We start from the raw sequence: 22,307 nt of genomic DNA, 5'->3' as shown, positions 1-22,307 counted from the left end.
TAAAACAACGCCCACCTAAACAAATCGATATCTGTGTACATGCACGCTCTATTTTGACAATTTTCAGCGCTTTACTTTTCCGCAAAACAGCAGTTTCATTCGGCACTGCTTTTTCTCCCAACCGTACAACTACCGTATTCCTCCGCTAAAAGCCAGCACAGAGCACAGAGCCGCGGTTTACAAAACAGGAAGGCTTAGAAGAGAGATAAAACACTGACTTACTTTAGAGACAACAAGTCACTTGCCCTCTCTGGTCTGGGACGTTTTCCACAATTTATCCTGGGAATGGTGAAAAAGGTCTGCAGCCAGGGCACCCAGGCATTTAGGCAGCAGGCGCATGTTCTCTCTTTCTGCCTGTTCACTCTCTGCAAAAGTTCCTCTTCATATTCTCTCTGGTTCATAATTGTATCCTCTTGTCACCAAGGTGAATGGCATATCATTCTCGCTATCAAAATCACTCATATTTTCGTTCGTGTATTCTATTTGTTGTGTCTTCACTAACAAACGGAGAGAAATAAAATACCCCCAAATAACTGCGGAGTAATCCAGTGCTGTGGCTCTGTGCAGGCTTTTAGCGGAGGAATACGGTAGTGATACGTTTGGGAGAAAAAGCAGTGCCGAATGAAATGACTGATTGGCGGAAAAGTAAAGCGCGGAAAATTCTCAAAATAGAGCGTACATGTACACAGATATCGATTTGTTTAGGTGGGCGACTGGGCGTTGTTTGAGGTGGCTAAATTACGTTTTAGTTGTTGACCCCCAGTACTGAGAGAGAAAAAGCTGGTGAGGCTGCTGCTCTGGTTGCCGGATCTCGTTAGACGCTGCGCCTCGCTTCAAGACCACTGTACCTAATTAAGTTAGTGTATCTCACTAGCTGATAGGACCCCACTTCAAACAAACCAAACTATCCCTTTAAGGAGCCATACCAGCTGGCGGGGGGCGGAGTTTCTGATGGGGCTGAGTTTCTGATCAACAGCTAGACAAGCCACATCCATTACTCACATTCCTCAGGTCTCATCTCAGTGACTTTCTGGAGCCACATCTTCCAGGTGTCACAGTCACAGGGCTCATGGGCTTCTCCTTGACACTCCCTGGAACACACACACACACACACACACACACACACACACACACACACACACAGCTAAACACACAGGTGATGCAGACAGACAACTGAAAAGACAGAGCCAGCTGCGACAGACGGACCACGTTTCGACAGGTAGATAAAAGGCAAATAGCCTTCTCTGTGAAATAACTTGCTACTTGATCACCTGAAATCTGTTACAGGCTCACCAAATCCTGGCGAATTCAGCAACAAACGTGTACTCACTCACGTCGTTTACCTCTATGTATGGGTCTGTGTGTGTGTGTGTGCGTACCTGCATGTGTTTGTGTGCATGTGCGTATGGGTGTCTACGCATATATATTCTTATCTTATGGTATTTTCTGATACCCAGGTTTTATTTTCTCAAGTTTGCCTTTTAACCTCCCTTGTGTTATTGTACCTTGCCGTTTTCACATTTTATTTTCACGCTAGATGACCGAGGGGACAGGTGCTGCAAACTAGCAGCTGCTATAAGAGACAGTCCGCATGTCTGGGAACGCCCACAAAATGTTAAACGGCTGGCGCACGAGTGGGGTAAAACCGCCCATATATCTCATGGGCTGACTCACCAAAAGACGGTGCTGCGGCTCTAAACTACAGGTTTGGGGGTTCTAGAGCAGAACACAAGACGTCTGCTCAGATGTGCGTTTACTGCGGTGGTTAAATCCCTGATTGTGTCTGCCTGGGCTGGGCTATCAGCTAAATTCTAACTTTGCTGAATGGATAGAACGGGGGAATTTACCCCACCCTGACCCCGCCCCCAGGCTAACCCAGCGTCTATTGTGGGCGTTCCTAGAGCCTGTATGGGCGTTCCCAGACATGCGGACTGTCTCTATAAGCATTATACAAGCATCGGATAACTGTTCTTTTGCCTTTGGACATTTGTTCGCTGTTATTTGCTCATCAGTCTATGTATTCTGGATCTGTCCTTTCGAAATAAACCTCAAATAAAATAAAATAAATAGGTGGACAGACACACACACAGACAGGCAGGCAGACAGATGAGATAGGATGAGACAGACACCCAAAAAGACCCAGAGACGCGTTTTGCTTCCTCCACCGGTCTGTCTCCAGACTACATATGAAGATGAGGCGAACAGTGAGCACACAAATGGCATGGTGCTGTCAGAGACGCTGTCGGAACCAGAACCCTCATCCATTGGTGATATCTGCCTTTCAACCAAATGCCTCCCCCTATCCGCCTACTGCCGGCTGTCAGGGGAACTCTGAAAGAGGGGCGTGTCGTGTGTTACATCCAGTTACATTAGCGGACGTCATGTCAAGTGAACTCCTGAGTGAACCTGACAAGTAGGGATGTTCATCAATAATCGAAAATCGATAATTGATCGTTAAGGAATTGATTCGATCATGTGGAATTTTTATCGATTTTAAATGTTTTTTTTAATCAAATCAAATAGGCCTAAATGTGCTCAAACGACAGTATAAGATTTCACTACGTGGTCGCAACCAGGTGAGGGCGCAATGGGACTATGAGACAACTTAACAGAGCACCTCTGGGTGGGGCTATGGGCGTGGTCTCACTGGGCTTGCTGGTGAGAACATCACCAGCACATTGTCAGCTCTCAGCCAGACGAGCGAAGCGAAGTTTTGTTTGGGACCATTTCGAGTTAAAAGACGACATTGTTCATTGCAAGAACTGTGATGGCGTTTATAAGTACAACACGGCTAGACGCCAATGATTCACCACTTGAACAGCGTAGATCCGAGCCTGGTTAACGAGGAAGGCGCCTCATCCGGCATGCAGAAAAGATCACCCGTCTGGAACCTTATCAAGACCAGATCAATGTGATTGAGCCGGGGCACGGTGGCTCAGTGGTAGAGCTGTCGCCTCACAGTCAGAAGGTCCTGAGTTTGATTCTCGCCTGGGACACTGTGGGCACTGTGGTTGTGTTCCCCCCCATATCTTCAGTGCCCACTGCCCAGGTGGGTTATCTCGTCGTAAGGGCCTTTCTCTCTGTGTGGAGTTTGCATGTTCTCCCCGTGCTCCCCCAGGGGGTTCCTCCGTATATAACCCCCCCCCATTAAAAACATGCAGAAGATCAGATCGTCATCGTCATCCGACCAGTGACGACAACATCCAAAGTTGGTCCCCGGGCGCTGTACGAGAAAGCGACCACTGCTCCTGGCCTGCCCCTCGGAGGAAAGGACATGCCTGGATGGGTTAAATGCAGAGGACACTTTTCACCGGCCACCGTCAGCATCAGTGTGTTGTGGCCGCATGCATGTATTGTGGTGTTCGTATGACAATAAAAGACGGGCTTGTCCGTTACGAGAGTTTTTTTTTTTAAACAAACAAAGGGTTGGGCCGGGCCTCAGGCTCAGGCTAGAATGCAGGGCTCTAGTGGACATGGGCAGCAAGGGGACAGTGGTGAGCAGGGTGAGAGGGCTCAGATTTTTTATTTGCCTTTTTGATTGTGAGTTTGAGATATAATAATAATAATAATACATTTAATTTATAAGCGCCTTTCTGGACACCCAAGGTTACTTTACAAAGTGACCTTACACACATCATGAGATGTAGCTATGCTCCAAAATGCACTGGAGATGATCTGGCCGAGCCGAATGCCGCTGCACTCGCCTGCGCCAACCACTGGAAAGACATGATATAGAGGATGGCCGGACACGAGGAAGAAGAAGAACTTTACAAAGTAAAAACAAGTGCAATAATCAACAATAGAGACAACAACACAAATACAATAACAGATAAAGTCGATGTGATGGATGTCAGGTGGGAGTGAGTTCCAAAGTTGAGGAGCAGAGCAGCTGAAAGCTATGCTGCCCATGGTGCTGAGGCTGAGACGGGCAGAGGGCACAGTAAGGTGAATGGAGGAGGAAGATCTGAGGGAGCGAGTGGAGGAGACAGTATGGAGGAGATCGGACAGATAAGGAGGGGCGAGCTTGTGAATAGACTTGAATGCATACAGGATCCATTATGAATCATGTGTCAGTTGTTACCTTTCCCGATTTGGCTTCCATGGGTTGCGGCAGAGTGTTGCCACTCAGACTGGCCAGGAGGGGGCTATGGTAGGAGTCTCCATCATACACAAACAGGTAATCATAGGTACACTCGGTGTCCATAAAGGTGAAATTCAGGACAATGCGATGATTGTTGCTGGGAGCTGGGAGATAAAGAATGAGAGGGAAATAGCAATGTGATTAGGCTTGAGCCACATCAGTTTAGCATTCACTCTACAGGTAAAATGGCAAATAGTGTGTGGGTTGAAAGGTATCTGATTTAACAAGCAATTATATTGTACACACAATAATATATTCACTCATTATATACCTTTGATGAGCCACTCGCAGTTCCCATTGCCTGAGTAGTTCCCTGGTCCATCTGTGACGTAGCCTGGTGGTCCCCTCAACACCTGCCTGTGGCCCTTACAGTCCCCTGCCTGGCACCTAGGGGCCTCTGCCAGCAGGAGAACCATAAGCACCAGGGAGACAGGGAGGAGGGAGATCATCCTTCCCACCACCTGGAAGAGGGGAGACACAAGTGGAAGATATTATCAACAAGGGCATTGCAGCTATGCCCTGCAACATAGATATTGGCGAACTGAGAAACAACACACACAATTTCAATCTGTCAAGGATCTGTGGAAATCTGTGACAGACAGGAACTACTGACTGGTCACAAATTGACCAAACATGGCAGATTAATTGTGTCAGCATGCAACAGCGTATAGGTGCTTCTTTCTTGTGTTTGTGGATCAGTGACAGAACTGTTGCATGGCAATCCAAGAATCAGCTTAATAGAGGCCTGGCTGAATTTGACTGAAGTTTCAGCTCACGTGAATGACATATTTTCTTTTACATTTTTGACAAGACAGCAAACGTTTCTGAATCTCATGAGGATCAAGACTAGAGCAAGATCAAATATGCAGCTAGATTCAGAAGCACTTAACTTATTAGTGTTGTGGCGCATTGATTTACCACTGTGAACTTGTGTGGTATGTAGCGTTAAAGCTGCACCCGTCTTGTACGAACTGCAATGCCTATTTAGCCCGATTAACGTTGTCCACCACCAATGACTGGTGACAGCTCAATTAGGTTGCATAGGTAGCTGGTAGGTGCCTAGTTAACACTGCGACGCATTTACCCAAATGATATAGCCTTGTGTATTTACTGCATTCATTATAGCGTTATCTAACGTTAGCTAGCTAGCGTAACTGCTCAGCTAATCTAGCTAATAACAACCAGCAACCAGGTACGGTCTCCGCAGGCTATCAAAACAAGGCTAACGTGAGTGCGAAACGTTATCCAGCTAATAACGTTCAAAGCCAATGGCCGTTAGCTGGATATTTAGCAAGCTTGTATCACCATACTCACCAGTTCCCATCTCTTCGGCCCCATTGTCATTTACATTTTCAGTGAGCAGCTTAGTACAGAAGCTAACCTGCCGTTAGCTAGTCACTAGTGACAGTAGCGCTACCACACACTACTCCACTAGCTTGTTTGCTAGCTAGCTAGCCTAGCACAGGTCTAGCTAGTAGCTAGTAGCTAGTAGCCAGCTTTGCCAAATCCAGATGCGCAGCCGTCAATCGGCAACAAAAACCATCATCAGTCATTCTTGCGAATAGTGCTAATTCTCCATAGTATAATGATGGAATCATGTGTTAAATAAGCTATGGCAATGCACAATGAAATGCAGCCAGTTAAATGCACCTAGTTAGCGTTATCGAGATCATTTCTACGGTCCATCTTGGGGATGCCTGTTGTTTTGGTGTTTGTAGCTGGCTAGCAGTAACCGGGTCATCGTTACTGTTACCAACACAAAAGACAGCCCTGGTTTCTATCCTCTACACTGCCCTCCAGTGGACGAGTGAAACATTTAAACATGATAGTAGCCTAATGCTGACAACAAATATTGTAAATTGGTGGTTTTAAATGTGTGATTTTGTTATATTTGACAACAATTTCTCAAGTCTAAACTTCTCAAAACTGTATATCCAGATAATCTCTAGATGTTTGTGTGGGATCATGTCTATGTTCCCCGGGTTCTATATTCCCCGTTTTTCACTAACCTCTCCCAGCCCCCACGCCAAACCTAACCTCCCCCCATGCCTAAACCTAACCTCCCCCAGACCCTAACCCAAAACCTAACCTCTCCCACTCCCACGCCTAAACCTAAGGTCAGCATTGCGGGTGGTCGGCATAGCGGGTGGACACCATTTGGGAAAAACGGGGAACATAGGACCCGGGGAACATAGGGATGACCCCGTGAGGTCACACCTGTAATAGCCTACATAATTTGTGCAACACACTTGGCCTTTGCAAGGGTGGAGGATCGGAGACTACACATTGGCAATATGGGGTTAAAGGTCACGTGATTTGGCTTGGGATCTGACCTACCTCTGTTTTAGAAATGAGCAGTGGCATTTTTCAATGCAATTCTAAACCCAACAGGTAGCCTAACCAGTGAAACGAGGCCAGCATTCAGGAGATGTGATTTTCTCTGCCAGTTAAAATTCGACCTGCTGGATTTTAGTAGCCTACACACGATACACACATTTACTGATGCCAGAATAAACACATAGTGGTCTAGGATCGTGATTCTCAACCGTTTTCATATCAAAGACCCTCATTTAGCCCACATTAAGGTCACAGACCCCCACTGATGAGATTTTGTCTCTTGGACCCAAATCTGATTTTTTCTTTTCTTTTAGAGGTTATTCTGTTCAGATTAAGCAAAACACTAATGAGGGTTTCCAATTTCCATGAGCTTCAGTCATATATAACATTTTGTGTCAATCATGTTTTTCTAATCACTTGTGGAGGTTCACGGAAAAATATATTTTGGTCAGTGGTCACAGCTTTTCAATTCAGACCCCCCCCCCCCCCCCCCAGGACCACTTTATAAATGTAATAAGATTAATTCAATTTCAATGGTTGGTCCAACTAGGGAGATAGATATATCTTACAATGATCATGTCTGAGTGTACTCACCAAGGTAGCATTTCCTTCTATGCATTTAATTTTTGAAACATAACTCAAATTTGACTATCTTTATTGAATAAATGTTCACATGGATATGGCTCAATGCAAGCCCCTTGCACACGTTTTCCTCTGTGAATTGATCAGCTGTAGGTACATATACAAGTATGCTAGATTAGAACAATGATACAAGCAAGTAGATTACTGTGTCCATCCTCCCAGGAATCCTGGAGATCATACTGGACAAAGTTATTGATTCTCTGGCTCGAGTGTGGTAAGTATCTTCGTTTCACCAATCGGTTCCCTCATTAGAACAAGATTAATGTTTTTTGTAACTCCATATTTTTCACTACTTGCAGTTGCTGCCAACACTTTGTGTATTCTAAGTCTCCAGTGTGTGGTAAAGATGATGTGTAAAGTACAGGGATGCAAAGTCATGGAGAGTGGAAAAAAGTGACTGATACCAGGACAGACAATAAAACCACTCAGAAATCCTATTTTGAGATGGAAAAGGTGACTGTCACCTAAAGGTTGCATCCCTGAAAGTATCCAAGTGTCCTCAAATCAATCAGCACAAACACAAGCATAATCAGCAGTAGTAGAGCATAAATGAATTACTAAACAAACAAGAACATAATCAACAGAATCATATAAAAAGTAATGAAACGTTCAATAAAATACAGGCATATTTCCCCAAGCATAAAGATATTCTGATGTGATTCAAGATTAAAATAGCATCCATACACATAATTCCAAATGTATGTAAAGAGATAAAGTGTTGTACCCGGTTACTCAAGATAATCCACAGACTTGTTGTGAGCAGTTTTATGTAGGAACTATTTTCGATCGAACTACACCCGCTTAGCTAGCTGCTGCTAGTTTCTGCTGCTAGCAGCTAGTGAGTGTAGTTTGGTTGAAAGTAGTTCCTAGATTAAACTGCTCACAACAAGGTCTGTGGATTATCTTAAGTAACGGGGTCATGATTTCTGGAAAGAGACAATGCTGTTGAGTTTTTCAAATGTATTTCTTTGGCACTTTGAGCACCACAAGCCGAGTGTCATCCAGTTCCATTGTATTGGAGAGAAGGCAGACATCTCTCCAGCCAATATCTCCAAAACTCAGGCAACTATCCCAAAACGATATAGATGGATAAATAGCACTACAGGTGAGAGGGAAAATATGTATTTTGGATTTTAGGGTGAGCTGTCCCTTTAATATGTGTAAGATAAGCATTAATTACTTACCTGGCAGTAGATCATCAGAAATATCTAGGTTTAACAGAACTGAAGCTCCACGCTGTCTGTGTGTCTTGCAAAGTTTCTCAGTGAATTATAGTTGATTGCCTCACCGAATAAGCTGCTGGTTACCCAATTTTAATTTGATGTCCTGGGGTGGCACGTCCGTGCGTAATGACGTTTCTGCGCTGCGCAGTGTGGAGATTATGGTGCGATCAAGCGCAGCGAGTGTTTTAGCACCTGGAGCGCAGCTAAGAGGTGCTTTTCAAAGCTCTTAGCGCAAAGTAATTGTGCTGACGATAGGATAATGCCATTTATCCCCACATTTTAGTGCTGAAACGCCTGCTTTGGCATGTGGCATGCCTATGCCCTCTACAATTATAACATGCAGGCATGCGCTTGTGCCCGCCCCCAATTTGCATTGCACGCAGTGTTAAATGAGCGCAAACGCTAAATTACCGCTTTTGTGAAGATAGGGCCCACGTGTATCTTTTAGGCAACAACAGGCTGTGTAAAAGGGGCTAATGTCTGAGAAGAGCCGATTGTGTTGTGCACATTTTGACCATCCAAACAATTTAGATGGCTCATTTATGTGCTGTTTTTGACTGGGAACTGATCACTGTGTTGATAATGTCAGCTTTGCTGTCTATCAGTTAACCATCACATTAATGACATGTTCAAATCACATGCCTCTGCCTTGAACCTTAGCTAGCTATGGTATCTTGAAGAAGCTAATAGTAGTATTAGCATGTTAACATTAACATTGGTGGCTTTGCTAAATTAGCCTGCTGGCTAATTAGCTAGCTAATAGGTTGTTCAAGATAAATGAACTGACTCTTCTCAAGGTGGTGCTTTGGAGTGGAGTAGATAGAGACTACAGCTAAATAATAATAATGCATTTATTTTATATAGCGCTTTTCAAGACTCAAAGACGCTTAACAGTAAAACAAGAAACAAGCAACAGGCAGCAGACACAGGCAACAAATACAGGCAACAGATACAGGCAACAGATACAGGGGACAGGTACAGATAACAGTGGCGGTTCAGGGCAAGGTTGTATGGAGAAGCAGAGGAGAGGAAGAGAACAGGAGGGAGGGGCAGGTGGGGGGGGCGGAGGGTGATGGTTTGGAGGAGGTGGTCAGGGGTAGGGGAGGTTGTAAGCTTGGGAGAACAGATTTTTAAGTCAGGTTTTTAAAGTGGGGAGTAAGGGAGAGTCTCGGACGGTCTGGGGGAGGGAGTTCCAAAGTCGGGGTGCAGCACGGGAGAAAGCACGGTCAGTCACCAAAGGTTTTGAGTCTGGATGGGGGGACGGTGAGGGTGGCAGTAGAAGAGGATCGGAGTGTACGTGAGGGGCGATGGGGGATGAGGAGGTCAGTCAGGTAGGGGGGGGCTAGGCTGTGGAGGGCTTTGAAGGTGAGGAGGAGTAGTTTGAAGTCGATACGTTGCTTGACGGGGAGCCAGTGGAGAGAGAGGAGGACAGGGGTGATGTGATCACGGGACCGGGTGTGAGTGAGCAGGCGGGCGGCTGAGTTTTGGACCATCTGGAGTCTGTGGAGGGAACGGGAGGTGATGCCGGTGAGGAGGGAGTTGCAGTAGTCAAGGCGGGAGGAGATGAAGGCATGGATGAGGGATTGAGCAGCAGGGGGGGAGAGGCAGTGTCTGACTTTAGCGATATTGCGGAGATGGAAATATGAGGTTTTAACAACAGAGCTGACGTGGGGATGGAAGGAGAGGGTGGGGTCCAGGATGAAACCAAGGTTGCGAGCCATGGGGGAGGGGGTGATGGTGGAGTCGTCAATGGTGAGGGTGATGGGTCCAGTTTTATTGAGGGTGGATTTGGTGGCAATGAGGAGGAGTTCCATTTTGTCACTGTTGAGTTGGAGGAAGTTGTGGGTTAGCCAGGTTTTTATTGCAGATATGCAGTTTTCGATGTGGGTGAGGGGTGGGTTCTGGAGGGATTTGGTGGTGATGTAGAGCTGAGTGTCGTCAGCGTAGCAGTGGAAGTCCAGGTTGAATTGACGGATGATGTGACCAAGGGGGAGTATATAACAGATGAAGAGCAGGGGGCCAAGGACTGAGCCCTGGGGGACCCCCTGCAAAACAGAGGAGAGGGTGGAGGAGTGACCGGAGAGGGAGATGAACTGTTGTCTGTCGGTGAGGTATGAGGTGAGCCAGTCCAGTGCGGTGCCCTCAACACCCAGTTGGCGCAGCCTTTGGAGGAGGATGGAGTGGTTCACAGTGTCAAAGGCTGCGCTCAGATCGAGTAGAACTAGGATGTTGAGGGCACCAGAGTCAGCGGAGGTGAGGAGGTCGTTGATGACTTTGGAGAGGGCGGTTTCGGTGCTGTGGTAGGGACGGAAGCCAGACTGTAGGGTTTCATAGAGGTTGTGGGAGTGAAGGTGGGAGTGAAGTTGGGTGGCGAGGTCGAGGGAGCAGGTGCAAGACTTGGAGGCGGTGATAATGTCGGTGATGAGGGAGGAGTCAACAGGGGAGAAGGCCGTGAGGGAGGGGTGAGGTCAGGGGGAGGGAAGATGATAGTGGGGGGGGGAGGGGCGGAGGGGTTGGTGATGGAGGCAGTCAGGGAGGAGTGGATTTTGGAGATTTTGCTGTTGAAGGCGTGGAGAAATGAGTTGCAGAGTTCAGCGGAGGAGAGTGTTATTGTCCGGGGGTTGGAGGAGCTTTTTGACAGTGGAGAAGAGAGTGCGGGGGTTCCTGTTGGTGCTGTTGATGAGGGTGGAGAAGTAGGCAGCTTTGGCGGCTAGGAGTGCGTCACGGTAGGAGGAGAGGTTTGAAGAGTTCGGCGTGGACAGTGAGGTGGGTTTTCTTGTGAAGTCTTTCCAGTTGCCGGCCGGTCTGTTTCATCGTGCGGAGTTGGGGAGTGAACCAGGGGGAGGAGGAGGTGAATGAGACTGTGGATGTTTTCAGGGGGGCCAGGGAGTCAAGGGAGTCGGTGAGTGCAGAATTGAGGAGGGCGGCATAGTCGTCAGGGGAGGAGGGGGCGGAGTCAGGGGGGGGGGCAGAGGATATAGTCTGGGAGAGAGTGGGTCAATGGATTTGATGTTACGGAAGGAGATGGTGCGTTTGTTGGGGCGGCGGGGTAAGGGCAGGGGAGCAGAGAAGAGCATGCAGTGGTGGTCAGAGAGAGGGAAAAAGAGAGGGTGAGGGTTGGAGATGGGTAGAGAGGAAGAGCAGACTAGATCGAGAATGTGGCCTTTGGTGTGGGTGGGGAAGTTGATGTGCTGGGTGAGGTGAAAACAGTCGAGGAGAGAGAGGAAGTCAGATGTCAGAGGGGAGTCAGGTTGGTCTACGTGGATGTTCAGGTCACCGGTGAGAAGGAGGCGGGAGGAAAGAGAAGAAGCGATGGTGAGGAGTTCAGAGAGAAAAGAGAGAAAAGAGGGGTGGGGCTTGGGGGGACGGTAGAGAAGAAGGACAGTGATGGAGTTGGGAAGTGAGAAGGCAAGGTGTTCAAAGGAGGACATGGATGGGAGGTTGAGGTTGAGTTCATTGATGACTAGGGAATGTTTATGGAGAACGGCGAGACCCCCCCCACGCCCAGGGAGGCGGGGCTTGGCGATGTAACTATAGTTGGGGGGGGGGGGGGTGGCCTGATTGAGTGAGTAGAAGTCCAGGGGCTGTTGCCATGTTTCAGTGAGGAGGAGAAGATCAATGTTATTGTCCAGGATGAGTTCGGATATGACAGGTGATTTATTGGAGAGAGAGCGAGTGTTCAGCAGGGCAAGGGAGATGGATTTGGGAGCAGGGGGAGGAGGGGGAGCAGGGGGGAGAGAGCGGAGGTTGTTGGGGTTAGCAGAGCAGCAGGTGGTATTGACAGGGGGGCGGGAGTTAGTCCAGAGTGAGGGAATGTTAGTGTCAGCAGAGTAGTGTAGGGTCCGGTTGCGGTTATGGCGGGGTCTACGGTGGATGAAGCGGCGGCGGCGGAGAATGTTAGATTTGCTGGCGGCGGTGAAAGCAGGAGCAGAGAGACGGTGGTTATTGTTAAGTGAGTGAAGGTTGGCAGCAGAGTAGGTGAGGCGGGGGAGAGATTGTGGAAGTTGGGGGGTAGGTGGAAAAAATAATGGTCCAGGTGGAAAAAATAAAAATGGTCCAGGGGGAAAAGATAGGAGGAGCAGAAGTGAGAGTCCAAGATGGAGGTATGATATGAGGAGAGGTGACAGTAATCCAGGGAGAGTGTTGTTGACGGTTAATAGTGGTAGGGTGGGTTGTTATTGTAGCAGTTGTTATTGTTGTTGGTGTGAGGATTGATGGTGCTGGCCCAAGACCGAGCCCGTGCGGCGGGGCAGCCCAGCCGTGCCATGGTGACAGACCAGCTCCAGCAGCAGTGAGGGAAAGCGGGGTGGCAATCACTCACCTGCAGAGATGGCTAGCGGAGGTGGCGGGAGCCCACGAAATGGCGAGGTAGTGGAGGCTGCCTCCCAAGACGTGGGTCACGCAGCGCAGCATGGCTGGGCAGCGATAGGAGACGGCACGCAACGGGTCGGTCGTGGAGGGGCAAAGCAGATGGAGTCCAGGCAGTGAGAGGGAAATGATAAATCCAACGGGAGAAAGTAATCCAGAGATGTGTTGATCGGCGGAGGGGAGACAGGAACGAGGAAGTGATCGATCGGTTTGACGGGTAATCCAGAGGGTGGTGAGGATGTGTTGATCAGCCAGGGGAAAACGGGAGTCATCAAACAGTTTAGCAGGGAGGATAGAGACACGGACGAGGATGGGTGGACCAAAAACAAAACAAAATAAACACACAAACAGCTAACAATAACGAAGAGTAAAGACGCGGGCAGAAGCGGCAGTCGCAGCAACAGACGCCAGCAGTAGTCTGACCCGGAAACGAAACAGTGTGACTAAAGATAAGATAAAGATAATATACCTTATCAGACTAGTCGGTTTTACTTATAATACTACTGAACTGAATGCTGCCATTGGTTCTAACCTCTTGCATGGCAAGGCGTTACGTTTCTGATGTTTTGCTGTTCATCTGTCATTTATGTGATTAGTTAGGTAGTTAATTCTGAACAATGCTGTTCATGCTACATACCAAATTAACCGGCTGAATCTTGCGCATCAAACCATGTCTTCCTTTTTCAGATCAGATCAACACAGCAGAAGTTATAGCTGTCTTTGTACAAAGACAAAGACAACATTTCAGATTATTTGGCTTTTTCAAATGGCTTTTTATAATGGCTTTTTGGAAATCCGCCTAGGTATCTCCCTACAAAAACCACTGCCAAATACTCATGTTTTGGTATTTTTTCATCTTCTTTGAGTTGGGATGTGAAGGCCTGTGGCTATGTCTCCATTGGGTTTCTAGCCATAAATACAACAACCACAGTGTTTTTTTATTCTAGGCGAGAATCAACCACTGTGTTTGAGCTGGTGTTACTCAGGGTCAGTAACACATAAGAGTCATTTTGACACTTGGACCAGAAACTGCAAAGTCTTACCTTTCAGAAAAGGCCAGGCAGTTGTCTGTAACCCTAGCGGTTCAGCCACAGTAAGCATTTTAGTTTGGGTATGTCGTTTTCACCATTTTCTTCAGAAATAGGTGGCTTTATAAGAGGAGATAGGTGGGTTCTCTTTTACTTGCCACATTATTTCATATCTAAACATTGTTTGTTAACAATTTCCCACTGAACCTCCATGGTCATGGTCACAACATCTAACTGAATGGACCTGCCACAATATTTTGAGGTAGGCTACCTCTTCCTATCGTGGTTGTTATTTAATGTGAGGCTTAACCTCCTTATGGCCAACTGCTCAATGGACGTCCATGATGTCACCAGCTCTGGTTGATACATTTGTGACACAACTGTAACACCTCTGTCCTCACATAAACAACTGTAACACCTCTGTCCCCAAAGAAACAACTGTAATGCCTCTGTCCCCACAGAAACAACTGTAACACCTCTGTCCTCACAGAAACAACTGTAACACCTCTGTCCCCACAGAAACAACTGTAACACCTCTGTCCTCACAGAAACAACTGTAACACCTCTGTCCCCAAAGAAACAACTGTAACACCTCTGTCCTCACAGAAACAACTGTAACACCTCTGTCCTCACATAAACAACTGTAACACCTCTGTCCTCACAGAAACAACTGTAACACCTCTGTCCTCACAGAAACAACTGTAACACCTCTGTCCTCACAGAAACAAACAACTGTAACACCTCTGTCCCCAAAGAAACAACTGTAACACCTCTGTCCTCACAGAAACAACTGTAACACCTCTGTCCTCACAGAAACAACTGTAACACCTCTGTCCCCAAAGAAACAACTGTAACACCTCTGTCCTCACAGAAACAACTGTAACACCTCTGTCCTCACAGAAACAACTGTAACACCTCTGTCCCCACAGAAACAACTGTAACACCTCTGTCCTCACAGAAACAACTGTAACACCTCTGTCCTCACAGAAACAACTGTAACACCTCTGTCCTCACAGAAACAACTGTAACACCTCTGTCCTCACAGAAACAACTGTAACACCTCTGTCCTCACAGAAACAACTGTAACGCCTCTGTCCCCACAGAAACAACTGTAACACCTCTGTCCCCACAGAAACAACTGTAACACCTCTGTCCTCACAGAAACAACTGTAACACCCCCGTCCTCACAGAAACAACTGTAACGCATCTGTCCTCACAGAAACAACTGTAACACCTCTGTCCCCACAGAAACAACTGTAACACCTCTGTCCCCAAAGAAACAACTGTAACGCCTCTGTCCCCAAAGAAAGCTAGGCCCTGAATGTTTGATGTCATGTAATTTGACAGGGTCAAACACACAGCGCCCAGGGGGAGTATTTGTTCCTTGTTTTGCCAGCTTTTGGAGGGTTATTTGGGTTTGCAAATATTTCTTGGACTTATCCCAGACTATAGAAATAACCTATATGAATTTTTGAATGGGGTGGTATTCCCCTTAAATAGTTAATATACAACCATTGCCCCTCCCCGGACAGATAAAAACGATATGTGCTGTACATCAAAAATACAATTTCATTCTTAAAGCTTTGCATTTCATGACTAGGCTATGATACACATGGGGGGCAAGAGAGCTACATACTGCAATATATTTGGGTGGATGTGATAGGTTGCAAGGCTGCAGCTAAGTGATGAATACAGCACTGTAAGCACTAAGTTAGCACTGTAAGCACGAGTGTACAGTAGAGTGAAACATGACCTGGATTATGAGAAAAGGCTACTAAATATTTCAACTTGATAGCCAGCGTTTGGCTTTGAAGAACATAGCACTGTTAGCACATCTATCCACTGTACATGGACAACATGCCAAGCCCTTCTCCTTTCAGCCAGGATTCTTCCCCTGCTTTGCACCCAGACACCTGCAGTCATCAGGGTGTGAATTTGTCCTTCACATTCAGTCGTACACCAACATCTGCTAGTCACTTTTGGTTTCCGCTGACTGATTCCATCATTGGCACTTAAATTACTGGCAGTGCACTCCGTTCCATTTTTGTCTGTCTGCAAATAATTGTTTGTATTGGTCGACTGGAAATTTCTTGGACCCAGTAGCCTAATGGTGTTTCCTGTGAACCTTTATGATTGAAATATCATCTATAGGCCTAGCGGGTAAAAATGTGTGATGAAACTTGGTTGCTAAGAGTTGCATGTTGGGCAATTTGCATAATTAGCTCATTATTAGGATTATGCTAATGAGGAAAGGTTGCATGACTTAGTTATGGGAAGAGATTAGTTTCTGGACATCAACACAGACTTAGACACTAAGCTCACCTTTCTAAATTGACTAACAGCAAAATATAGCTATTTCCTGATTTGTACCTACTTTTTAGATAATTTATGCAAATTATGCTAATGAAGAAAGGTTGCATGACTGCACCATGGTAATAGATGAAATTCTAGACATCACAAACATGGACATAGACTCTTAAGCCGCTTTCAGACATGCCTTGGAACTCGGGAGTTATCTAGAGGGGACCCGGGTGGCGGTGTATGTATGAACACATTTTGGTCAGCTATATGCGCGCTCCCGCGACCCTCCTACGACCGGGTCTGAGACAGGGCTCCTACCTAGTCACATGGGCGGGTTGGTCCCCCTCCCCTCCAGAGCTCAGTGAAGTAGCCAGCTCAGTGAGTGGGATGAGGCGGGGGAGAGAGACAGAAAGCCAGATTATTATTATATAAATAGTCGATGTGAATGAGCAAGCGAAAAAAAACATCATGCAGTTTCAGTTTTTCCAAATGAAGCTCAAACCTGCTCCGTGTGTCAACCAACAGGCTACGTGTTGCTGGATTGAAATGCTCATGGCTTTGATCTCATTTCATTTCTGCATAGCTTCGCACAGCACACACATTTAAAAATAGAGCATTTTTGGACGCGAGGGTCATCCTGCTTCCCAGTATTGGACATCGCTATGTAGGGTATCTGGATCTGGTTGTGTTCATGCCTTTTACACAGCGTTTGTACAGATTCACGTGCAGAACTGCAAATTCCAAGTAGCGTCAAGTCAGGCAGTATAAAACGGAAACTTCCGGGTACAACCTTCGCAATAAAGTAAATGCACGTGTAATGTTTTTTTGTGTGTGTGATCCGAAAGATACAGAACAGAGATAAACGAAGAATATCTGCTCCCTTCGAAAAGTCAATTTTAACCCGTAGTGAGTTGACCGTTCTGATTTTTTGTTACTACTGTAATATATTGATTTTATTTTGAAGGTAAAAACATCTAGCTTCCTGTATTCTGTATACGATTGATACATTTTAGGACTGAACACTAGCAAAGACCTGTTTACTTTGTAGCACTTGAGACTCGAGGAAATTGATGCATCTGGGCGTGAGTTGTAGGGTTGTTTAATTAATTACTAACGTTATGCGCAAATGATTATATGCCGTGAACGTTAGGCAGTTATCGCCCATTATGTATTTTTAGCAACTTGTTTTCAGACTCTGCATGTCATGATAGTTTGTTGAATGTCAATGCTTAAGGCTATGCTCAGATAATTAAGTGCAGCTGTGCAGCTAACCCTAACCCGTTTTCACAACTCCCCATTGTGTGGTCATGCCCAAATTCCCCCCACCCCCGCCCCCTCTCTACTTTACACCCGGAGGTGCAACACATGTATGAAAGCAACATGCCTCATGGGTACAAGGGTACACTTCACGTATCGCCCGGGTCAGGCTCAGGGGAAGCAACCCTGACCTGACCCGGAGTTCATGTCTGAAAGTGGCTTTAGATCACCTTTCTAAGTAAACTAGAAGTAAAATTATAGCCATTTCCAGTTTTTGGCTATTAACTCATTATGCTAATTACTCACATTGCCCAACAATTCCTCTTACAAAGCTTAATCGAATAGATGACATTTGAATCATAATAATTAATAGGAAACGATATTTCTGGGTTTCATATAGGCCACATACGGGTAGGGCACTGGCTAATCTCTCTTTCTGTATTTTTGTATTTTAATGTCTCTTTGTCCCTCTGTCTATCCAGTCACACACTCTATCCACCAATCATGGGATAATAACATATTATGTTACAGGCACGTGTAGGTATTCATCCAATACCAGGATAGGATTAGGATTACCAGGAGGAAGGACCTGAATAGACACATTTTACACGTGTTACATCCTTGCTTCTACATAAAAGCTTCATATGATATTATCTATAATTGATCAGTCTATGCATTAGCATCCATTGGCTATTCTTACTTAAAACAACAACAGATGTTTATGACTGAATGTCATCTTCAGGATTGTCATCTCATTTTACAGTCAACAGCTGAAAACACAGAGTCCCCGTGGTCCAGCTGACATTCTGCCAGTGCCCGAATGCTGTGGCGGCTGGTCACAAATCTTTTCAGTATTACATGTGCATGTCTGTGTGCGTTATGTCTTTCTAACACTCAACTTTTTGAGCTTTTCAAGTCCTGTGCCCCCACACAGCCACAAAGTCTTCTCTCGCTTCCTTCTAGACAAGACTCAACACAGGAGGGTGGAAACACAAGCGGAGCAGAGTGGAGCGCCGGGGCGACAGTCAGGTCAACCGGTCCGATTGGTCGGTCGCCTCGTCCAAGTCGTCCTCCTCCACTCTCATTGGCTCGACGGCTCCCGAGGAGTGCTGCGATTGGCTGGAGCAGGACTGCGTGTCGTCGTCCTCCTCTGCCCTCAGAGCTCTCTTGCCCGGCCGGCCTCTCCTCTGCGCCTCCTCCTCCCCTCTCCTCCGCCTCCCCTTCCGCTGCTCCTCCATGGTCCACAGGCTCTCCTCCTCCAGCTCCTCGCCCCCCTCCCCCCTCACCTCCCTGTCAAAGTCCAGGAGCTCCTCCATCATCTCCTCGATCTCCATCTCGCCGTCCAGCTCTTCTTCCACCTGAGGTAAGGTAAGGTACTTTCAAGTCAAGTCAAGTTCATTTGTATAGATGTCTTGTAGCATAATGTCACATGGGTTCCATCTTGTCATCTTGGGTCCCGAATTCGAAAAACACAACATCGCACACTCTATGCCAGATCCATAGACTCCCATTATAAAGGTTGAAAAAAAGTGTAAAACTTAAACTACGATTTATCAAAATGTACAAACGACATAAAAAAGCTGAATAAAAATGATGCAGTACTATAAGTGGTGACCCGTTTAAAGTTTGAATGGAGTTTGTTGTTCAAAGAGGGCATGGTTTGAACAGCCCTCCCATAGACTTAAACAGGTACTAAAAACTTGTGTTTTGAATTCGGGACCCAAGATGGCTGACATTTACGTGACATCAAGCTGCAAGGCATAGCCCTAATTCACAAGCATGTCTCAGAGGACATTACAGCGAATGTGTCTAGCTAGCTTTAACTAATCACAATCAATAAACAGAATTGAACAAGCATAAAAACAAGCATAGCATGAGAAGAGAGGAAAGAGAAGAGAGAGCAGATAGAGGAGAGGGAGAAAGAAGGGACAACGTCACAAATCCTTAAGTTATACGCTAGTTTAACCACAGTGCATTATAGAAATCTAAAAATAAGTAATGGTACTCTGACTAGACCCGCTGGGCAGAGCTACAAAAGTAAATAAATAGGTCTGATCAATAATTAAGAATAGGGATTTTAACTTTTTTTTGTTAAGAAAATAAAGGCTTTGCTGCCCCATTGTGTTAATAAATTCAGTCACCTCTGACCGGAGCTCGTCCAGGCTCTCGGTCCGGTTGGTGTCATCAGTCTCCTCCTCCTCCTCCCCCTCACCATGCCCCCTCCGTGGCCTCTCTGGGGGGTCGCTGGCCTGGCTCTCGCCAAACTCCAGGATGGTGGGCAGGTTGCCCTGCTTGGGGCAGCGCTTCCTCAAGCCCAGCAGGAAGGGCTGTGGCAGGGAGAAGATGTCCACATTGTTGCCCAGGTCGATCCACGTCACGCTGGGAAAGCTCCCTGGGTCCTAGGGTGGAAGAACCATCATCATCATCACTTCATATTTTAGTATAATTACCGTAAACAAAAAAGAGCACCTTCAAGACAACTGTAAGCCACTATGAGCCTCTAGACTGCATTTTACATTGTGTGTCATCGGGTCGGATTTGGCGGGAAATCTGCTGGATTGCTTTATGGCACAAAGAGAGCTTGCTTTACTACACAAAACAGGAAGAGGGCTCTGTTCTTTCAGACCAAACAAAGCTCAAGCTTTCAGAGTTTCTTGCATGAAAGGCTGATGGAAAAAAACACTTCCAACATGTTTAGCCTCTTCAGTAAAGACAGCAGCAATGGGGTTTATGGGTAATGTAGTGTTTTGAGAAACACGAGCACTACCGCAACAGGAACAGACAAACCCTTTATTGTGGTCACAAACGACCATCTTTTACAGAGACATGCGCACACAAGCACGGCGGCTTGCATGCACACGCACACACACATGCCTCTATATCAAATGGCACTGTGAAATGTATCCTCCGTTTTTATCCCATCCTGGCTCATCCTCCACCATGCGCAGGCCAGGAGTGGTAGGCAGCTTGCATGTAGTGTCCGTGGACCAACTTCCTCCTGGCCATCTCTGGTCAGGCAACATTCTTCTTGCATGTTTTAGTGTTATATGGAGGAACCCCATGTGAGCACGGGGAGAACATGCAAACTCCAAACAGAAAGGCCCTTTTTTCATGAGATAGCCCACCTGAGCACCAGGCACCCATCTCCACCATGGTCTCATTGGTTTAAAGTAAATAGACCAAGGTGTCACGATTAATTGCATATGTCATATGTTAAATGCTCCACCTTTACCAATGAGTCCTCCCCCCCTCCTCTCCACCACCTCCCCACCACCCCATCCTCTCACCCTCCGCCACCTCCCCCCTTCACCACCCCTCCTCCTCTCCTCCCCCATCACCCCCCCCCCCCCCCACTCCCACCTAACCTCCAACCCCCCCCCGCCCCAGGTGGTGAGAGTGGGCAACCTCACCTCCTCCCCACTGACCATCAGCATAGGAGCGCCCCAGGGATGCGTCTCCAGCCCCTTCTGGTACGACCTCTACACCCACGACTGCGTGGCGACTCAAATCTCTAACACCATCGTGAAGTTTGCAGATGACACAGCAGTCGTGGGGCTGATCTCCAGGGGCGACGAGACAGCCTACAGAGAGGAGGTGAAGGCCCTAGAACAGTGGTGCCAGGACAACCACCTCTCTCTGAACGTCTCCAAGACCAAGGAGATCATTGTAGACTACAGGAGGGGGGGGGGGCACACACCCCCCAATCACCATCAACGGCACAGTGGTGGAAAGGGTGGACAGCTTCAAGTACCTGGGAGTCAACATCCACCAGGACCTGACATGGGCCGGTCACACCGCCACTGTTGTCAAAAAGGCCCAACAGCGACTACACGGACTCAGGCGCCTAAAGAAATTTGGGCTAAGGCCAGAAATCCTTAGGGACTTCTACAGAGGCACCATTGGAAGCCTGCTGACTGGCTGCTTCACCACCTGGTATGGGAACTGTACCACCATGGACCGCAGGGCGCTACGGAGAGTGAGACGCACGGCCCAGCACGTAACAAGATGTGAGCTGCCAGAACTGCAGGAACTATATAACCAGCAGTGCCTCAGGAGGTCCCTGAAGATCATCAAAGACACAAACCATCCCCACAACAGCATGTTCTCCCTGTTACCCTCAGGGAGAAGATACAGGGTCCCAAAAGCACGCACAAATCCCTTGAGGGACAGTTTCTTCCCGCAGGCCACGAGACTCCTTAACATACACAAATAGTGTAGTAGCTGTACTGTACTGCACTGTAGATGCTACCATTATGTATGTGTAATGTTTACTTGTATGTTTAATTAGGTATATGCTATTTGCACCTGTACGTCAAATACGTCAAATTCAAAATGTTTAAGTACGTCCAAGTATGCACATGACATGTGCACCTATGTGCAGTGAATATGCCACTGTCTCTGACTTGTCGTATCACTCTACTCTATTGCTTGTTATGTCTCTTGTTGTTTTTGCACTCATATGCCCTGTTATATTTGTACTATGTTGTAAACGGAGTTCACAGCACAAGAATTTCACACGTGATACTTGTACTACGGAGTGACAATACAAATCTTGAATCTTGAATCTTGAGTTTAGTACCTTGAGGGCGTCAGTCAGCTCCTTGAGGACAGCCCTGGTCAGCCTGTTGCCGTTGAGGGCCAGGGTCTCCAGGTGGGGCAGAGCAGCCAGGGTGGGCAGCAGTAGCAGGAAGGCGTCGTCCGTCAACTCGGTGAAGCCCATCTCCAGGCTGACCACGCTGGACGAGAAGTGCTGCAGGTGAGCACACAGACGCTCCATGTCGCGCACCATCAGAGGGATGCCTGACAGGTCCAATGCCCCACTGGGCGGAGGGGCCGACAGCACCGCCTTCAGACTGGAGACAGACGTGGGAGGACATGACAGAGGAAGGAAGAAAGAAGACAGATACAAAAAGAGATTAGTGTTTGAACAATAGGTTGCTTTAAGGCCAATGCTGATAGTTTTGGATTGAAGCTGCAATTTTGTACAATAATAAAATAGAATTGCCTCTG

At 47.0% G+C, this 22,307-nt stretch overlaps 1 protein-coding gene across 1 annotated transcript in view; it reads right to left on the bottom strand.

The window, feature by feature from the left end:
- Positions 1-18,232: 18,232 nt before the first annotated feature.
- The window catches only part of lrrc75a (leucine rich repeat containing 75A), a gene marked incomplete at its 5' end in the record, with an annotated part of 111,931 nt that continues 107,856 nt past the window's right edge, over positions 18,233-22,307 (bottom strand). Inside the window, 3 exons of the mRNA XM_083637090.1 lie at positions 18,233-18,655; positions 19,439-19,696; positions 21,877-22,150. Of these exons, the coding sequence (XP_083493216.1) occupies positions 18,323-18,655; positions 19,439-19,696; positions 21,877-22,150 (865 nt within the window). The 3' untranslated portion in view covers positions 18,233-18,322. The remainder of the gene's footprint in view (positions 18,656-19,438; positions 19,697-21,876; positions 22,151-22,307) is intronic.

This window comes from Poromitra crassiceps (assembly GCF_964638095.1).
Source record: "Poromitra crassiceps genome assembly, chromosome: 5".
Classification (NCBI taxonomy): domain Eukaryota; kingdom Metazoa; phylum Chordata; class Actinopteri; order Beryciformes; family Melamphaidae; genus Poromitra; species Poromitra crassiceps.
The sequence above is the reverse complement of the archived record's forward strand: the minus strand, read 5'-3'. Positions and strand labels throughout refer to the sequence as shown.